Here is a 20,046-nt window from a genome sequence, read left to right as displayed (position 1 = left end):
AAATTTTCACTGTCTTAGAATACATTTTCAGTGTTTTGAATATAAACGATTCACTTAATTTTAATTAATCTAGTTACTTTCCATTTCAATTGATTTTTTTTTTTTTGAAGTTTTTTTCTCTCTCACTCATCACACACACCTTCAAATAAAAATTATCATTAAAAATGACATAAATATATATTATTTACTCTCCATGCATAAACTCCTTTACCAAACATAGAATTTTGTGGCAGAAGTCTAACATGTAAAAAGAGTCTTTAAAAAGGTGATTATTAAGAAATGCTACATAAATAGTTTGTTAAAATAATTATTAGAGAATATAAGATTATTGAGGTAGAAAATGCTTAAAAAGAACGCAGTGAGCACTATTCCAGCCTTAATATTTGATGGAAACTAGTTACATATCTTGTTAATTATCCCAACCACTAAACCAGCATGGGAAGTTAGCAACAGATAAAATCTCAAAAAATTGGAGGAAGAAGACAGCAGTGATGCGCGTTTGTTAAAGAAAAGATGAAACAGAAGGACAGCGAAACAATGCACGTGGGAGGGAAATGATGGAAAAATAAGAAATGAGATGAAGAAGGGAAGAATCATAAACCTTGCCTGGTATCGTTTGCAACGAGAGAAAGAAAGAAAGAGTCTGTTGTAACACTATCATATCAAACAAACAGATCTGTTGTCACAACTCAGCACGCCACAGGCATTGACATTATATAGTCGTGTGCGATTCAGAATTAATAATTAATTATTTGTATGAGACGAACATGAAACTGTAATAATTTTGTCAAGTCCGTGCTTCCAATAAGCGCACACACGCACAGAGAGAAAGGTTCAGAGAAATGGCATATCAGCGGCGGCGCCAACACTATTACCAACGATTTCGTCTAGTGATCCCGGTGTTTTCCGCCGTCGCCGCCGCACTACTCGTTCTCTTCGCTCTCCTCTCGTTTTTAGCTCCTTCTCCCGTCGAAACCGATCGTATGCACCGGAGACGCCAACACACTTCGGTATTCTTTCTCTATCGTTAATATCGGTTTCTGATAGTCCAAGGTGATCGCAAATTCCTAATCGTTTTGTTTTGTTTTGTTTTATGTCTGGAATTATTGTTCAGATTAACGTTGAAGCGGATGAGGCGATTGAAAAACCTGCCTTCCGCATTCCGGTTAGGGCTTTTCATTTTCTGGCTTTTATTTGACTTTGCCGTTGGTTTGACGTTTATGTTATTGGATCTTGATTCCGATGCTGATTGGTTTTGTTTTAATTTAATGACAATAATTAGAGTGATGGAGGAAAGTTGGGACGCGATATCTGGACTTCTCGAAATTCGCAGCACTTCCGCGGCTGCAGCAATTCCAGCAACAAGTTTCAAAGTGCGTATCATTGTTGGTTCAGTAGTGTGGAGTGATGCGATGTAAAACTTTTTCGTTTGAAACTTGGATTTGGTTTTAGATGTATGAATGTATGTAATGACCGATAACTATGCTTCCCGTGTGGCAGAAGCTCAAGTGATTACGCATCCGAATCGATATTTGTTGATTGCAACAAGTGGAGGCTTGAATCAGCAAAGAACTGGGGTAATTCTGTGAACTCTTTGAGATTATTATAGTCAAGCAAGGATTTGATATCTGGCTTCCGTTTCTATTTCTAAAGAATTGTGTTTCTGAGTCTGATCTTTTTATTTATATACTTGATAAAAATGTGAAATGAACTTAAAAATGGGGAAAATACTTCTGTTGGATTGGGCCGTAGATTGATGTTGTCAAACGGAATCAACCTGTTCTGCAGTAGTGAGTAATGTGGCATTTTTTTACTAGAGGACTATTTTTGCTTGTCTCTTTCAATATTAAAATCTTGTTGACAATCCTATTATTTGCTTCCAGGGGTGAAATACACATCCCTCATCCTTTTGGATGTACTAGGTTTGGACAAAAATGTCCCCCTTAATTGGTTGCTACAAAGTCTGGAGCATGGAAACCAGTACACCTGTTTTTTTGGTTACAATGCATATTGCGATAACACATCACATTGTATGATAGCTGTTGTTGGAACACAAAATATCTGCATAATCTGCTATTAATGCCAATCCTTCTGTTTCTGCAACTGGCAGATTACAGATGCTGTTGTTGCTGCACGAATTTTGAATGCTACTCTTGTTGTTCCAAAATTGGATCAACGATCTTTCTGGAAAGATTCTAGGTCAGTAACAAAAGGGACACTGATTGCCCTGTGGTTTGATTTGGATATCCAAGTATTGTGAAATGATGACGTACTTTAACTTTTGCAGTAACTTCTCAGAGATCTTTGATGTTGATTGGTTTATATCATCTCTGTCCAAAGATGTCAAGATTATCAAGCAACTTCCCAGTAAGGGTAGGAAACCATTATCTGCATACAATATGCGGGTTCCAAGGAAGTGTAATGAAAGATGTTACATAACTCGTATATTACCTGTACTCCTGAAAAAGCATGTAAGTTTTTTTATCTCCTGGAACTATTACTGGTGCTAATGTGTTGTGCAACTCATTGGATTCTCTCTATGTAGGAAGTTCGTTAATGCATTTAGATCAAGGACTAATTCTATTCTTCGTTTGGTAGATATTATAGTGAGTCTATTTAGATTGGATTAAATGGTTTTATTTAAGTGTAATGAACTCTTCAGCATTGGTCCACCAATCAGATGAATGTCTGAGTCTGATGATTTTACCCCCTAAGTGTGTGATGCCTAATGTATCTTATGAATCAAGCTAGGTTATTGCTCCTCTTTTACCTCGGTTTAATGTCTTATCTAAATCTTTTCTATCAGCTAAGCAATCTTATATTTCTCTGTCTGCAAGATCCAAATCCATTTCCCCCCTCAACTTTGCCAAAAAGAATTCAGTCAGTAAAGATACCATTTGCTTCATTTTGTGGCAGGCTGTCCAGCTTAGCAAGTTTGACTACAGACTTGCCAACAGGTTGGATACAGAATATCAGAAGTTGAGATGTAGAGTTAACTACCATGCTTTAAAATTTACCCACCCAATACTTGCAATGGGTGAAAAATTGGTCCATTGGATGAGGATGAGAAGCAAACATTATATTGCACTGCACCTAAGGTAGTTTGATTGAATTTTGATCTTATTATCTGTATCTGTCGCATTAAATTCACATGTTTTGGTATCAATTATATTTATCAATATGATGACCACCAAAACTCTAGAATATGTAGTCAGTGTTTATACCTATGCGGATAAATCTTATGCAGCTGCATTACATGCATGTAAGTGCATTTACATCCCAAATGGTATTCCTATTGCATACGGTAGACAAGCATATCGCAGAAGTATCCATCAAATTTATTTCCAGAAACATGAAACACTTACCCAAGAATGATCAATTTCATGGAGGACTGCAGTTTGATTGACAGCATTTGCTAGTAATACAATTCAAATTGAGCCAATGAATTGCCATGTTCATTCTTATTAACCCTTTTTGTCTAACAGCCAGTGATTGTCTTTTTTCCTTATCCTTTGTCCTAAAGAGTACCCAGTTTGTTTGAGAAATTCCTAAGTACTCATGCACATGTTCATAATTTTTATTAAGTCCATATCTTGAGCTTATTTGGATTAATTGTACTTATTGATGAAGTTTTTTCGTTCCCTTTTTGGCATAATTTGCAAACGTCTCTATTCCAGCTTGTCGGAACTCCACCAAAGATTGTCCTAGGGAAATCTCTAATGTTGTCAAGCGTTCTTCCAATGCTGAACTCTTTCTCCCATCTTCAGTGGCATGAACAACGTCAAACTTCGCTAGCTCCTCGTCTCGAATCCGACAGGTTGGGCCAAATGATAGAAAAAGGAGTATCAGAGGTTATAATATATTAATTCGAGAACTTAGTGAGCTCAGTGGCTCTACAAGCAAGTCAAAATATACAGAGTCCAAGACTCCTCCTAGAGAGAAGAATACTCTCTTAACAAATTTCTGACAATAATCCAACCTGATTCTCCCCACTCTCCTCTCTGCTATCTTGTCAAATAGTGAATCCTCACTACACGTTCCTCATGCCACCTCACCCCTTCACTAACTAACTCTCTTTCTCTTCACTACTGGGCCCCACTCTCTTTCTCCTAGTGTAGACTTGCCATATTATGGGTCTTTCAATATATTAGCCCCATAAGAATCTACTATTGGGCCTCACTCTCTTTCTCCTAGTGTAGACTTGTCATATTTTGGGTCTTTCAGTATATAGGCCCATAAGCATCTTCTTGATGGCTAGGAGTCCTATCATTGCCTCCCCTTGACACAACAGCCTTGTCCTCAACTACTGTCAGGAAACTGATTGTTCAATAGAGCTTCATCCTCCCAAGTTGTATCCTCTATGCTCCTGCCCTTCTATCTAACCAGCCTAACCAGTTGATCTCCCTGGTGACTATCTCTGACAACTAAAATCACCTCATGCTCTTCAATCTTGTCTAGCTCATCTTCCAACTTGGCTAGCTCATCTACAACATAATCTCCCACAACTTTCTTTAATTGGGAAATATGAAATAAAAAGTAAATTTTGGTTGTTGGTAGCTTATAAGGCACAACCCCAACCTTGTCAATTAAGGGGAATGAGCCAAAAAACCTTGGGGCCAACTTCTGATTAATTCTTCGGGGTACTGTTTGTTGTTGATGAGGCCTTAATTTGAAGAACATCCACCTTCCAACTTCAAATGTGAGACCTTTTTTTTTAGCATACATTTTCATCTACAGTTGAGCCAACAACAAATGATGCTTCAATTGTCTCAAATCCTTGTCTCTATCCCCCAACTCATGTGCTATGGCCTCCACTTGTGTCTGTCAATGCGAAAATGGCATCAAAAGAGGAGGTTTTCACCCAAAAACCGCCTCAAAAGGAGTGGTTCCTATAGATCCATGAAAAATAGTGTTATACCACAACTCATTGACAATGGGAATCTTATCCGGTACACTCACCTTTTTTAATTCCCTGTTGTCTACACACTAATGCCAAGAAGCATCTTTCTTAACCAAAATGACCGAACTGGTGAAAGCACAAGAGATGCGCTTGATGATTGTTGTAGCATCTCATCCACCTGTCTCTCAATGGTAAGCGTAACGATAAGGTGGAACACTCACTGGTCCAACCTCCTTATGCAACTCAATCAAATGAACAATGTCTCGTGATGGTGGTAAACCATCTCACTCTCTAAATACTTCATTGAGTTGTGCCAATAGTAGTTGAATTTCAGCATGTTGCCTCTCAGATAGTAGTTCTTCTTCCTTAGGTTCAAAATTCCTTACATTGCGTCAAACTGTGCAATGATGTTGTTTGTTCTACTATTTGCCTCTTCTCTTTTCTGTGGTAGCGCCTTGGTCTCTAACCCTGTAGTTCCACATGTTCCCCATTCCAACATAAATTGATTGTCACATGTTCCCAGTGAAAGGTTACTTTACGAAACCTCTGTAACCAAACCACCTCATGTCCAGGTTCCCTAAATCCAACACATACGCATCCACCTCAATGTGGAACTCTCCCAATTGAACTTATATGCTCCTGCACTTGCCTTTGGTAGCCACATGATGCCCATCTCCTAGCCTCACCCCCATGGACATACCTTGTTCGATTGCAATTTCAAGAATTGACAACACTTGTGGAGAAATGAAATTGTGGCTTGCGCCGCTATCAATCACGACCAACATCGATACTCCCTTCACTTTGCCCTAATGTTGATAAAAAAATCTTACAAGCTTGATTAGCGTCCATGAACCCAAATAAACTCTTAAATCCACAATCCAAAGTATTCGTCCTTTTCCTCCTTAACTTCAATTGCAATAAGTTCCCCTTCGTTCCTTGTCTCCCAACACCACCAAGCGTAGTTGTTTTTCCGCACATTGATCTAAGGGATGATAGCGCTCTCCACACCTGAAGCACATACCCCTTGCTTTTGGATTCATTAGCTCCAGTAGAGGATGTGCTTAGTAATCACAGAAAGATTGACGTTCTTCATCGCCTCGGTTGCGATTCACTTGAGTGGTGAGAGTTCGAGACTCAGATTGAAAAGAGCTCTCTTTGGGCTAGGTCCCATGCTAGACCCAGTCCCATAAACACCTTTAAGTGAATTTCGGTTTTTGACCTGACCTAGATCCAGATCGACCTTTGTTTAATTTGAGAGTTCAATGAGCTCAGTGGCCCTACAAGCAAGGAAAAAGACACAAAGTCCAAGACTCCTCCCAGAGAGAAGAAAACTCTCCTAACAAATTTTTGACAATAATCCAGCCTGATTCTCCCCACCCTTCTCTCTCCTCAAATAGTGATTCCTCAGTAACGTCCTTCATGCCACCTCACCCTTTCACTAACTAACTCTTCTTCTCTTCACTACATGGCCTCAATCTCTTTCTCCTAGTGTAGACCTGCCATATTTTGGGTATTTCAGTATGTTAGGTCCATAAGCATCTACTGCTGAGCCCCACCCTCTTTCTCCTAGCGTAGACCTGTCATATTCTAGGTCTTTCTATATATTAGGCCCATAAGCATCTTGTTGATGGATAGGAGTCCTATCATAAGACCAGTCAAAAAATCAATTTAACTGATATACATGTACTGCGTTCCTGATAGTGCTCTATCAAGATGTGTGCTGCATTTGTTGTGTCCCTCAAGACCCACACTCATATGCTTGTAACTAGCTGTTTCTGAAAATGAATTCAAAATAATTAAATTGTGTAAAAAGTGTAACACACACACACACACACACACCAGTGACCCATTGATTATGTACCTGTTGCCGTCAAAGAGTGGGTTGAGTTTTTAAAACATTGGCTGATTCTATTTGCACAAGCAGCAATTTCTTTTACTCTTTTACATTTAAGATGCAGTTAATTAGGTAGGATAACAGATGACAATTAAAAAATTTCTACATTGATTGCCATTTTTGCTACAGATTTGAACCTGATATGCTTGCATTTTCTGGATGTGATTATGGAGGAGGGGAGAAGGAGCAGAAAGAACTAGGCGCAATAAGGAGGAGGTGGAAGACATTACATGTAAGTCTCACATGTCAAAAATTTATATATGAACAATAATTTATTGGGAGATACTTAAAATGTAATCAAATCTTATACACTTTTAGGTAGCGTTTTTTTATATGCTTGAGTGGACATCCAAAACCATAGGACTTATCAGGATCTTTTCATAGAATGAATATCATCAATGGCTTTAAACATCTGAACATTTTTTCACCCTGTTCGTGGCAAGATGCTATGGAATTAGAATTTAGTAGATAAATGTTTGGCTGAACTATGTTTACACTTTTGAAAACTGATTTACGGACTGGTTAATAATTTGAGGAATATCGATATGCAGAGAAGCAATCCTGATAGGGCAAGGAGGCAGGGAAGATGCCCATTAACCCCAGAAGAAGTTGGTCTCATGCTAAGAGCACTGGGATATGGTTCTGATGTTCATATTTACGTTGCATCAGGGGAAGTATATGGAGGGGAAAGAACACTGGCCCCTCTCAAAGAATTATTTCCTAATTACCATTCAAAAGAGACCATTGCTACCAAGGAAGAATTACAATCATTTTCTTCATTTTCTTCTCGCATGGCTGCACTTGACTTCATTGTCTGTGATGAAAGTGATGTATTTGTGACCAATAATAATGGAAATATGGCAAAAATATTAGCCGGACGAAGGTATGTTATACTCCATTTACATCTATTTTAATTTCTTTTGTTCACTGATATCTATACAACTAATTATCTCTCTGGGAACTTTTTTGTAGGAGATACTTTGGGCATAAACCAACCATTCGTCCAAATGCTAAAAAACTCTACCGACTGTTCTTGAATAGAAGTAATATGACTTGGGAAGTTTTTGCTTCTAGTGTCCGTAATTTCCAGAGAGGCTTCATGGGGGAGCCAAAGGAGGTTAGACCAGGTAGAGGTGGATTTCATGAGAATCCATCGACCTGCATATGTGAAGATTCCACAGCCAAAGTGGAGAAAATTTCAGGACATCGAAAGCATGGAAAGGATAATACAATGAAGAGAAATGCATCAAATGATGAACCAGATGTCGACAAAGAGTCTGAATGGCCAGAAATGGATGATGATGATGATGATCAGAATGATCTAGCAGATAAGGATACATTCAATGAAACAATTTCGGACTATGATGCTATGAACTTTGAGGATCCTGATTTGGAGGAAATTATATCAGATTAATGATGGTGCCTTGTTCAGTGCTGATGTACCTGTTGACTTATAATGGTTGTTTTTCCTCATCACGTTCCCTTGAGCAGTTGCCGCTCAATTTTACAGCTGCTGATAAAGTCGAAAAATGGAAACATAGAAGGCGATTTTTTCTCAATACTGGCCGAACTGTGGTAAAATGACATCTAAAAAATTTAATCATACGAATCTTCTGCATTTCTAAGGACATAATGACCTCAGTTTGGTGCTGAATTTTGGGAGTGTTTTGGACTTGTACTTGAATATGTAAAAAGGGGATCGGAAGCGAGCAATGGAAGTAGATTTAGAGGACAACCGTTCGACGTATAGATAGCTGCACACAAAATTGAATTGAGTTTGCTAGGAAGTAGGAAATATATGTATATCTCAAGGAAAACCTTTGCAGTTTATAGACTGTACTTAGTGGTTTCTGTTTCTTTGACGTATGATGCAGTCAACATAGTTTTTAGAGGCAACTGGATGCCAACTGTACTTTTTTCGCCTAAAGGGAACTCTTAGCTATCAAAAGTGATGTCCTGATAGGTTAACCGTTTTAAAAACATGGATAAATTCTTTACATAAATGTAGTCACAATGAAAGGTAGATTTTATTTGCATTAATTTGCGTGCGTTGTGTGCGAAAGGAGTATAGAGCTATAGCTGAACCGCTCCCTGTAGGTGGAAGCTTATGCATGCAGGCACAATTGTTATATCTTAACACTGACTCGGCCGACTAAATTTGCCTGATTCGAATCGAAAATCATTAAATATCAAGATGCGTTTAGCATCATTTACCGATTACCGTAGAAAAATTATTCAATAATAATGACGAAAAATCGTCAATTTTAAATAACTTAGGGGAAACCAAAGGGGGGGAAAAGTAAAAGTACAACATGAAAATGGAAAGAATGAATAAAATGATCGATCCAAAGTATGTTTACAAAATGAGTTCCACTCGTTACGATGGAATCTCCCTAAAATTGAAGAAAATGAGTAATGGAGCTTGTAAGTCAGATCATCTTCATTGTGAAGGGGGCAGATCTTGAGGCGAGTCATCATTAGCTTCAGGCGACAGAGGCGAACCAAAGTCTATATTAGGGAAGACCCCAGGAGGCCTCTCCGGAGGCTCAATTGAAAGTAATTGGGTTGAATCACCCACAACATCCGCCCATCCATAATGAGGTTCGGCCCTAAATTTGAGACATTATCAAATTCAAATTAGCAATATGCCTATCCTCATTCATAATGACAAACGTTAATGACATTATCAAACTCGGAATTTTAAGGATTTATTTGATAATTCAAAATATATTCTATTTTTAATGTGTACAAAGCATAGAGTGAACCAGTATTACGTTTCATCCCGATCTAACACGTCTGTCACTGTATTGTAATGCTCGATATTTTGTGGCCATTTTTTTCTTTATAAAAACAGAAAGAATGTGTACTTGTGTGTTACCCAACAAGCACTAGACACATACTTCTATATGGACTAAACCATTTAGATGCATCAAAGGCTTTTTTAGATTAGATAAAGGATGGATATACTGTTTACATTCAGTTTTTCATCTAGTTAGTAGTTGAAAAGAATGTTCTTACTCGTAATAAGTTTCTTCATCTACAACTATATCCCAGCTCTCACCAGTTGTGCTATTTCCATACTTATGGACTTTCCTGTTACAGACGAAAGCAAAACCAGTCACCAATACGGCATATAGAATAAAAAACTGAGGCATGGGATACATATCTATTTAACACTAAGAGCATTTTTAAACTGTTGCCATGAACAAATAATTCAACTAATCAGATGTAAGTAAGCTTTAGATACCATACCCATTTCCAAAGTGTTCTTCTCCCCAGGTTCTTGACCAACCTTGTAACAGAAAACCATGTTAGCAAACATATAAAAGCAGGAGAGAAAGAGAGAAACCCAGCAAACAGTTCGATGCAGCTGCTTTCACTTGAAATATGAACTTATTGGGGGAAAAAAGCTCATCTCCAGAAAGAGAAGACCAATTTCCGGACCCAAGATTTGTTTGAACAAACTTCTTTATAAGCATTTGTAGGAGAAAAAAAATCAGAAGAACTTTTCCACAAACTCAAATAAGTTTATGCGCAAGCTGATTTGTAGAAGTTCTTTCATATAACTTTTCTAAATTTTTATTTTGCACAAGTTAATTTTAACTTACGAAAAAGCTCATTTCACTTTTTTTTTATTTCCTATAACTTATAAGTGCTTCTAGAAAAATTTGTCCAGAGATTAGTTCAACTCTGTAGAATTTAAAAGAAAAAATGCATTACATATCTTACATTCGAAGACAACTATCATGCATGCTTGATTCAAATGGAATGCAACCTTCGTCGATTACATCTTTGGAGCACTATGAGAATCATCAAATGGAATAAAAAGACACCTCCATTTTAACTATTTCAATCATTCTTTTAGTTGCTTTAATAGGTGCAATTTTTGTGGTTCGTCAATAAGAAAGTTTTAGAACTAATAATATAAATCACAAATATGTTATATTTTACCACATTTAATTTTGTTGAATATTTATGATGTTTAGTTACTGAATGGGAAGAATATGAAAGTAGACTTTTCAATAAAATTTTAGTAACAGTAACATACGTTCACTGCTTGGAGATACGTGCCATGTTTCTCCGTGTCTTGAACCTATGCCTTTAAAAAACCTCTCCTCCCACTTGTCCCCCCATTTCGTTCCAAGCTCGGTTTCAGCCCACTTATCTGTCCTGAGGAAGTGTAAGCCAGGAGGAGGAAGCACAAAGAAAATTAAATTTAAAACTCAGAATAATATTTTGATAAACTCATAAATATTTCCCTCCTATCCAAAGAACTCAACAAATTACAATTAGAAAGGAAGAAAAAAAAGGAAAAAGAACAATTAAGACACTGCTGTGCTTCTGGAAAAAGTATATCATAATTCAACTCTTGATAGTATTCATTGACATTAGCATAAGTCAAAATCAATCTTACACCACGAATAATATTTTATAAGATAAAATTTCACAAAATCACCTGCTGGGCTAAAAGTCTGGAAGTACATCATGCAAGTCATGCTAATAAAGTTCATGTTAATTTTCATCCTCTAATATCTTAAAACTAACCATCAATACAAATAATGAAGATATCCACCATTTGATGACATACCTGTAGTCATTTAATGTTTTTAAATTTTAGTGCACAAAATCAATAAAATAAATTGAAGTTTAGATACATCAAATTCTTCTATAGTATGTTATTGAAAATTAAACAATATCATTAAGCATATTTGAATACAAATGAAAACCAACTCTACTCACCAAACCACAGTTATCGCTACAACAAATTAATGAGCTATTTTAAAAAAGTATCTAGTGCAGAGCAACATGAAATTGTAAATGACATTTAAGATGGGAAAATCAGAATCCGTACCATTTGAGAACAGACCCTCTTCCATCATAATGCTCTCCCCACTTTTCCCACCATGATTGTTCATTCAATCTACCATACTTGTGTGCTCCTTTCTCAGTCCAGCCTTTAGCATCATATTTTTCCCACCTAACCAAATTGAACAGACAGACACAGAATATTGGAATGCATTAGACACATCTACAATGCATACAGAAAACCAAACACCCTCCCCCTGGTAAAATACACCACCTTACCATTTCTCATACCATCCAGCATTTTCAGTTCCTGATTTTGCCTGTTTTTGTGCACTCCTTTCTATTCTTGCTATGTTACTGCAAATTTAAACATGCAAGACATTGTGTCCAGAATTCACAGGGTTTACCGAATCACAACAAGCAGAGAAATAAAGTAATGACCTCCATTCATCTTGATGAAGATTTTCCTGCCACGTCTCCCACCAAGAATCCCCCTCAGAATTTCTACCAGATTTCTCCACACCTGCTAGAGCTTATAAAATTAATCAAATTCACTAACAAGTCACAGTATTTATATTTGTTGGTTATCCCATATTATCTATTGGTAGATGTCTGTGCTAGTGAAATTCAAGCAGAGCATAAGTTAAAATCAGGTGTACAATATCTAATTGCAGATCCAATGTCTCACCTCATGTATACTCAAAAAGGGGATAAGCTTTTATACAAAAACAGGTTGATGCAAACAGCAAACATTATCTCTACTCTAGCTAGGTGGTTGCATTGCAACCCCTAACAATGCCTACTTAAGTTTCTAAATATACCATTCTTGTAGTGGTAGATCACCTAACTAAGTATGTGCACTTTGTACATCTCTGTCACTCTTTCATAGCCAAGGAAGTGACAGAAAACTTAATCCAAGAGGTGCTTAGCTTACACGGATTCACCCTTTGACAACTGTTTCTGATTCAGGTAAAGTTTTTCTCAGTAACTTCTGTTTCAATTTCAACAAAAACAAACTAAGTTGAAACTTAGGTCAGCCTGCCTCAATTTGTTGGACAGGTGGGGGCAGTAAACAATCAACGTAAATCTGCACTGCTTGTTGTTGAGAAACCAAAGCAATGGAAGAAAATATTATTAGCATGGGCTGAGTTTTGCTTTATCATCAATTATACGGGCATATAAATCCACTCCCTTCGAAGCATGATATAGAAGAGGTTCACTCCTTTCTAAAAAGGCAAGCAATCACTCAGCGGTAGAAAATATGAACTAGTTGTTGGACAAGACAGATTCAACTGCTAGAGATCTCACATCCACTGGATGTATGACCAAATTGTAGTATATAATGTTGGGTCACCTTACCAAATCATTTTTGTGAAGTTGAGTTAGACTTATAGTTCACTTTCTAAGATGGTATAAGAGTCTATCCTAACTAAGTTTGTTGGGTCTATTGTGTCACTCACTATCGAACTGTTATTGGACCATCTACAATCATCTAGTCTCATGCTTGAGATGTCCAATCCTTTGTGTGAGGGGATGTTTTGAAGATCTTATCCCGACTAGAGATATGACCAAATTATATATCTTACCTTCCCAAGTCGGTTTTGTGAGGTTAAATTAGACTTGAACGCCACTTTCTAAATGCAACTTTGAAGAACTAAGAGAAAACTTACAGAAGGAACAAATTCACATGAGTACAGGCTAATAAACACTAATGTGACGTACATTATCAAACTGGAAATTTGGTTTTTTCTCAAATCATTACCATATCAATAAAATTCTTGGATTATCAATTACAATTGGCATCTATATGTATCAGTGAAAAAATCATTTATTAGGATTTTCACATATCCCTTCTAAAGAAATCAATTGCACCATCAGTCCAGCCACCCCCTTTAGGATAGTCTAGTGATTTTGAATTGCAAGTTAACCCCACTGTTCATTGTAGCTGCTCATAACAATTCTTTTAGGAGAGGTTGAAGTCCTCATTCATTGGAACAACCTACTAGCATGTGAGGACTCTTGGAAATCTTTTTGAGATTGTATAGAATAAATTTCTATTCTATACTTCCACTATTAGGATAAGGTAAATTTATAGGCATGAATATTGCTAAGCCCCCAATTAACAAAATGTACAGTAGAAGGATGAGAACACCAGAAGTGAAGAGACAAGTTCTACCAGAAAAGGTAGCTAAAGTAGTTCGAGGGGAATAATAAGGAAGTAGAAAGGGAATTAGACAATTTTGGAGTTTGGAGTTTAGTTGAGATTGTTGGAGGCAGGGCTCTCGAACACCCTGTGCCTATAAGAAACAATTATTTGCAATCCTCTTGAGGAAACCATTATGCTCAGTGACAGATATTGTCCATAAGATCAATATATCACTCTTACTATCTTTGTTGTGTTAATTGTATATATTAATTTGTTACAAAAAAAGATCGAGGTCGAGTGTAGATGGCAGTAGACATTTGACCAACAGACATGTAGAATCAAGTGCATCAAACTACCTGCAAGCAGTGAGACGGCTTGTTTGGACAAGTTTCTCCAAAAGGACTTTTAACAGAAAAAAGTAAGAAAAACGAATTTGACTTCTTCGTTAGTTAAAATAAGTTTATGCATAAACATTGTAAAAAATCTCAGATAACTTCTCCAAATCTTTATTTTTAACTTGTTAATAGACTAATTTTAACTTATGGAGAAATCAATTCCATTTTTTCTTATTTTTCTCTTTAATAAATCTTTCTAGAGAAGCTCGTCCAAACAAACTCTTAATTTATAAGCAACCTACATAATGACCGTAGTACCTCAGGCTAAGTTTCTAACTGGTTCTAGGCCTATGTCCCCTTCATTCTAATGAGAAAAAGGCCCATTCAACATGGCAAATTCCATTTTCTTTAGAGGTTCATAAGAGCATTTCAATTGTTCACGGGACTCCATCATATATAATTATAGTCTATCGAATAGTTAGTAGAGGTCAAAATGGGTTTTGAAGGAATTGGTGAACCCAGTTTTAAAATGTCATGCCATAGTTACCTTGAAGTCCTCGTCCTCCCAACACCATGTAGACATCTTCTCTCCCCACCAACCATACCCATTCAAGGCCAGATCTCCTACAAGCAACAACATATTGAGCTTCTTCTTGTGATGGAATTTAATTTGAAATAGCACTCAACCCAAACAATCCACCCATATGCGTCATCAATGAATATTAGGATCTCCAGTTTCCTTTCTCCCAGGTCAGACAGTGGAATGGGAGTATCTTTACCGTGTCAAGATGATGAATATAACTTACAAGGTTTCATATAAACTCCTCCTCCATGAACACTTTCCAACTTCAACCCAAATGTGACTGTCGCTGTGTATACTTACTAATGACAATATCATTACAGCAAGAGCTTCTTGATCTCATTCAACTTTCCTTGCACCACATTTGCCTTCATCATAGCTTATGTGAGGACCATCCAAGCTCTCAGAATCGAGAGCTATAATACCAAAATGACAGGAATCAAGGAAAATCTATATTTTATTAAGTGTATAAGACTCAGGTCACCTAATTACAGAGCCTAAAAGAACGTTTATGAGTATAGAACTGAAAATCTTAGCAGTTTGAGAGTGCTTAGACTCCTCTGAAACAAAAGTTCAAACCTATCCCTGCCTGCCTTTCTTTGACACATTTCCTATAATTGACTTCCCTCTCAACTGGATCACATGAGTCCACATTGGGCAGCTATTAGATTATTCTTCCTTCTCATATATACACATTCTTAATAACAGTTGATTCATTGGACCTTTTATAAAGTAAATATCACTTTTACATACATGTACATATAACCATAGACCAACTAAAATTAAATGTTAATAATAATTAATTAACAAAATGAAGTGTTTGAGCAAGGTCCAAAGGTAAGTTTGAAACCCTCAAACTATATATTTTTTACCAGGACAATCATGTACATCTGCCCAGAAGAAGTAATCCTGCACTGGCCCTATAGTACTTCAAAGGATGCTATTTCAAACATAAAGAAAAGAACGTACCTAGCTCCTTATATCCAGTCCAGTCACTCTTCTCCCACCACTGCCAATTAGATCAATAAAACCAATTAAAGGAATCCACCTGAGGTGTGATACAGATAAGACTATGAATACTGTGAATCTAACATTAAAAATGAATCCAACTGGGAAAACATTAATCAGGCTATCATTGAAAGAAAAGTTTTGTTAATATCAACCCTTGGGCTTTTAAGTTAACTAAAGTAGAAAGTTATTACTGACAAAGAAAATACTCATATATTGACAATATAAAAATGCAATAAATGCTTTCTTTTCCAATAAAACAATTCCACTTTTAATTGCTTAAAATCCATCCCTAATGACCGATTTTAACAAAACCAATGAAAACCCAACTTACCATACTCCCAATAAATTCAATTTGAAGTCATACCTGATTCAGCTATAGAAGAATTACATCTAGATTTTAGATTTTATAAATAGTACAGCATTCCCTTGTCAATAAGATGGACGTTTTAACAAAGTTACGTGTTGGCACTAAATATATAGGCTACATAATGAAATAAAATAACAAGCTTCCTCCATATAATATATCTCCTATATTTCCAAAACCAAAATCCCAAAAGTGGTACAGTTCTTACGGGACCTATATACAATGGAAGGAGAAGGAAATTTCTCACAAGTTGTTATTCCACTCTTCGATGACAATAGTTATGATTTATGGACTATAAGAATGCAAACTTGTTTAGAAGGGCAACATTTATGGGAAGTTGTTGGAACATGTATTACTTTGTTGGAAAAACACAAAAGATTTGTCTACAATTACTTTGACAGAAGTGATACATGTCTTACAAGCACAAGAGAAACGAAAATTAATGAGAAGATCCTGTTGTTTAAGGTACTTTGCTTCATACTATCTAAGGTGCTTTCGAATTCAAGAACTACAAAAGGGGCAGATACAAAAACAGTAACACATGTTTTTCCGTCTTGTCCTTACTGCAAGAAAAAAATCATCAACACAACAAGAGTTGATAGAACCAAATGCAAAATGTCACCATTGTGGTCAATTGGGGCATGTAGAAAAAATATGCAAATCCCAACATCTGCATGAAGATGTCAAGATTGTAGAGGACGAATTAGAAGAAGAATTACTTCTTGCAACATCATGTGTTACAACCAACAAATCTACAAAATGTTGGCTAATAAACAGTGCTTGTATAAACCACATGATTCATGATCGAAAACTTTTCAAAAGGCTCAACAAATCTAATATTTCTAAAGTAAGAATTGGGAATGGAGAACAACTTGCTCTGACGGGTAGAAGAACAATTGCAATTAAAATTCCTTCAGGTGTCAAATTGATTTCTTATGTCTTATATGTTCCTGAAATTAATCAAAATTTGTTAAGTGTTGCTCAACTCTTAGAGAAAGGTTATAAGGTGACCTTTGAAAACAAATTTTGTGAGTAAAGATGTAAACAACCTAGAAGTATTTAAAGTTCTTATGAAAGACAAAAGCTTTGGTTTAGATTTGATGAAAGAGGAGTTGACTACAAATGAAGAAGATATAAAAGAAGGATCAAAATCAAAAGAAGATGAACTTCTCTCGGAGAAGTTTGATGTCCAAGAGGAGAAAGTAGACGAACTACATCCTAACATCCATCAAAGGTCCAATGTCACTACCATAGAATCCATAATAGACAAAGAATATGAGGAAGATAGTAGATGAAATACAATCAAGAATGTCAAATTGAATGAATATGCGATCCCATGGAAGAAAGAGAAAGACAAGAATTACAAGCAAAAAGAAGTAGGAAATCAAGCATTAAAAGAAGGAGAATCAAATTTGAATTTGAAATTCAAATAAATTGATATTAAGGCAAGGAGGAATGTTGAGAATATTTGCTTAATATCTTTTTTGCTACATTTGCTCTATATATAGAGTACACGAATAAAATAAAATAACAAGCTCCTCCCTATAACATATCTCTTATATTTCTAAAATATACTTCCAAAACCCAAAATCCCAACACATCCTCTACCACAGTGTGGTGATTTCTTTAAGCAAACAAAAATAAGCAGCAGGTATCAAACATGATTATATGTGATGACTTGCATAAAAGAATTGGAAGATAGCTTTCATTCAAAAGCTTGCATTAACATAACATGCTATCATAGATTTATTGCCATGTTTTATTTTTTATTTTATTTTTAAAAAGTACTTGCACATTCAAATATTAAAATTACAATATACCGTTTCTTTCCATTCTGAGGAACCATCATGAGATTGACCCCCCATTCTTGTCCATCTACATCTATATCCATTTTCACCTAGTTCTTCCCCACTTTCTCGGTACCAGGTACTCCCATCTTCATTTGTGCCGGACTCATTAACATTTTCATTTAACAAGCTGATACCCCAGTCCTTCTCATTTGCTATACCAGTGTCTGTTAGGAATCAGTGAACACAAACAGATATAAATACTTTAGCATGCCATGATTGGCCACTGGAAAACATCTACAGAAGGCCTTCAGTAATGTTTCCAGCAAAACAGTAAGAATATAAATCACATAAAATACCTCTTTTCGGGGGTGTATCCCGTGACTGTGGACCAGAATTTCTCGGGATGCAGCGTGGGAAATATTTTTCCTGCTTCGGAAATGATCTATTGACATCATGGCACAAAGTAGCATAACCATGGAGAAAAAAAATCAATTACAACCGTAGGTTGCATAAAGTATAAACAACAACCAATTAACATTGAAGGATATAATTTCTTCCTCAAGCAAAGTTTCATTTATTTTCAATAACACCATGTGACAACTAGAAATCATAGACAGGGAGGAAAATTGAAAACATGCTTCATCGTTATTGCTTTTAAATGTAGGTCAGAACATTTTCAGCTCCGTGACATTATTAATATCTAGATAAACTCCTTTTCAAACACATAACAATTCAGAAATAATTGACCATTTAAGTGTATATAATGCAATCAACCTTCACAATGTATGTACCTCAACTCAATATTATAAATATTATTTACCCCAGCTGGCCACTTTGCTTACTTAACCTAATTAATCATTCAAGTCTCCAATAAGGTCGATGTATCATAATCCTTAGATACTAAGCTGATGTGCACAAAACCACTCCCCTCCTCTTATCTCATAAAAAACAGAACATGGTACTCACGCGTATCAACAAGTCGTCTGTTGGCCCCCATAATATTAGAAAATATGAAAGAGAATGCCCAGAACGGGATAGAAGTTTTCGTAATTAATTAACTACTTAATGATTCCACATGCAGTGCTGTTATAATACACATTCCACCCACCAGGGAATCACCTCAAGTTACTAATTGAGCCAAAACGGTAGAAGCAGATTATCAGCTATCACCAGTGCATGAATATTACAATCGGTGATAAACTTGTCAGTACATTCGAATCGATAATGCAATCAACTTGTACAAAATGCAGATCCAATATCATGTGAAAAACGCACCTAAACACTGTTATCCTATTTTTCCATTTTTCATCGATAGAAGAGATAAGGTTGTTAAGACCTAAATATAGAAATGAATTTTCAGGCAAGGAACACAACAATGATTTTAATTATAAACGTACGGTGGAGAGGCGAAAGGCATTGCGGCAGGAGAGGCCTGAACCCTCACTCGGTGAATGTGAGGGTTTTTTTTTGTATCGAACCTCCGTTCCTCGTTCTTGTCACCGCCGTTGCCAGGTCCACTCGTTCTGCGAATTGGAGTAACCGAGTCAGAACAGCAGCACCGAATTGAGCCACTTTCGAGTCGAACTCGATCAGCGAAGTCGAAGCAGAGCTTTCTACGCTTGCTCGGAGCTAACTCCAGCACGTGACTCTTGGGAAGCGGAACGACATTGAGCGGCGCTACTCTCAGCTTGAAATCGAACTGCATAGTGGATAAACCTCTAGAACTCGCCGCCATTGATGAATGCCAAATCACATTGACGAATTAGGTAGCGAAGGACAGTGCGGCGAAGCGTGTGAGTGCGCTGTCGCTTTTTGCCGTTTGTGGCGGAATGCTCAGAGAATAGCAATGCGAACGAAATTGGAAGCGGTGGGGTATTTGTTAAGGAAGGATGAAAAGGAACGTGGGAGTGAGTGAGAAGAATCGTTGTTTTGAAGCATTTGATCTGAGATTGAAAACGTGGAATTTGAAGAGAGGTGAGAAGAGGAGCGGAGTGGTGAAGAAAGGAGTAAGAGAGAGATGAGATCAGATCCGGGCTGGACCTTCATCATACTTCGAATCCCAAGATTTACTCCCATATACATATACACGTGAGCACCTGGGTCCCACCAACATTTGTGACCCTTATTCCACTTTGGTCTCGCCACGTGTCACTCTTACAACGGCCGTCTGTATCTTTGTTGGATGAGGAGCACAAAATCAGCTATTCTTTAGACTATTCT

General features: G+C 36.8%; 2 protein-coding genes across 5 annotated transcripts; one reads left to right on the top strand and one right to left on the bottom strand.

The window, feature by feature from the left end:
* The first annotated feature begins 327 nt into the window (after nucleotides 1-327).
* LOC137823090 (O-fucosyltransferase 16) lies at nucleotides 328-8,834 on the top strand. Of its 4 annotated transcripts, none has more exons than XM_068628209.2 (10): nucleotides 328-1,010; nucleotides 1,115-1,165; nucleotides 1,283-1,373; nucleotides 1,501-1,577; nucleotides 2,111-2,199; nucleotides 2,288-2,471; nucleotides 2,917-3,098; nucleotides 6,924-7,026; nucleotides 7,346-7,677; nucleotides 7,767-8,834. In XM_068628209.2, exons 1-10 carry the CDS (start codon nucleotides 843-845, stop codon nucleotides 8,206-8,208), a joined length of 1,719 nt encoding a protein of 572 aa, XP_068484310.1. In that variant the 5' UTR covers nucleotides 328-842; the 3' UTR covers nucleotides 8,209-8,834. The 4 variants fall into 4 exon arrangements, with proteins under 4 accessions (XP_068484310.1, XP_090151112.1, XP_090151113.1 ...); XM_090294986.1 differs by having other exon boundaries at nucleotides 532-1,010; nucleotides 1,283-1,414; XM_090294987.1 differs by lacking the exon at nucleotides 2,917-3,098 and having other exon boundaries at nucleotides 770-1,010.
* Nucleotides 8,835-9,100: 266 nt separating this feature from the next.
* LOC137823091 (inactive purple acid phosphatase-like protein) lies at nucleotides 9,101-20,041 on the bottom strand. Its single transcript, XM_068628211.2, has 11 exons — nucleotides 19,224-20,041; nucleotides 18,183-18,268; nucleotides 17,857-18,050; nucleotides 15,631-15,670; nucleotides 12,042-12,123; nucleotides 11,880-11,957; nucleotides 11,647-11,772; nucleotides 10,843-10,964; nucleotides 10,047-10,086; nucleotides 9,813-9,887; nucleotides 9,101-9,403 (listed from the first exon to the last, which is right to left on the bottom strand). The coding sequence occupies exons 1-11, from the start codon at nucleotides 19,559-19,561 to the stop codon at nucleotides 9,235-9,237; spliced, it is 1,350 nt and encodes a 449-aa protein (XP_068484312.1). The 5' UTR covers nucleotides 19,562-20,041; the 3' UTR covers nucleotides 9,101-9,234.
* Between the last annotated feature and the right edge of the window lie 5 nt (nucleotides 20,042-20,046).

The sequence above is a fragment of the Phaseolus vulgaris genome, chromosome 9, assembly GCF_051622355.1.
Source record: "Phaseolus vulgaris cultivar YP4 chromosome 9, ASM5162235v1, whole genome shotgun sequence".
In the NCBI taxonomy this organism is placed as follows: Eukaryota; Viridiplantae; Streptophyta; class Magnoliopsida; order Fabales; family Fabaceae; genus Phaseolus; species Phaseolus vulgaris.
Note: the sequence above shows the minus strand (reverse complement) of the source record. Positions and strands in the feature narration are given on the sequence as shown.

Excerpts from the sequence above, each read along its gene's own strand:
- LOC137823090 (XM_068628209.2), top strand. The coding sequence starts at position 843 with ATGGCATATCAGCGGCGGCGCCAACACTATTACCAACGATTTCGTCTA. Across the intron at positions 1,166-1,282 it reads AACCTGCCTTCCGCATTCCG|AGTGATGGAGGAAAGTTGGG; the intron begins GTTAGGGCTTTT and ends GACAATAATTAG. Across the intron at positions 2,200-2,287 it reads TCTTTCTGGAAAGATTCTAG|TAACTTCTCAGAGATCTTTG; the intron begins GTCAGTAACAAA and ends TAACTTTTGCAG.
- LOC137823091 (XM_068628211.2), bottom strand. The coding sequence starts at position 19,561 with ATGGCGGCGAGTTCTAGAGGTTTATCCACTATGCAGTTCGATTTCAAG. Across the intron at positions 11,773-11,879 it reads GCTGGATGGTATGAGAAATG|GTGGGAAAAATATGATGCTA; the intron begins GTAAGGTGGTGT and ends CAATTTGGTTAG. Across the intron at positions 10,965-11,646 it reads AGAGGGTCTGTTCTCAAATG|GACAGATAAGTGGGCTGAAA; the intron begins GTACGGATTCTG and ends ACACTTCCTCAG.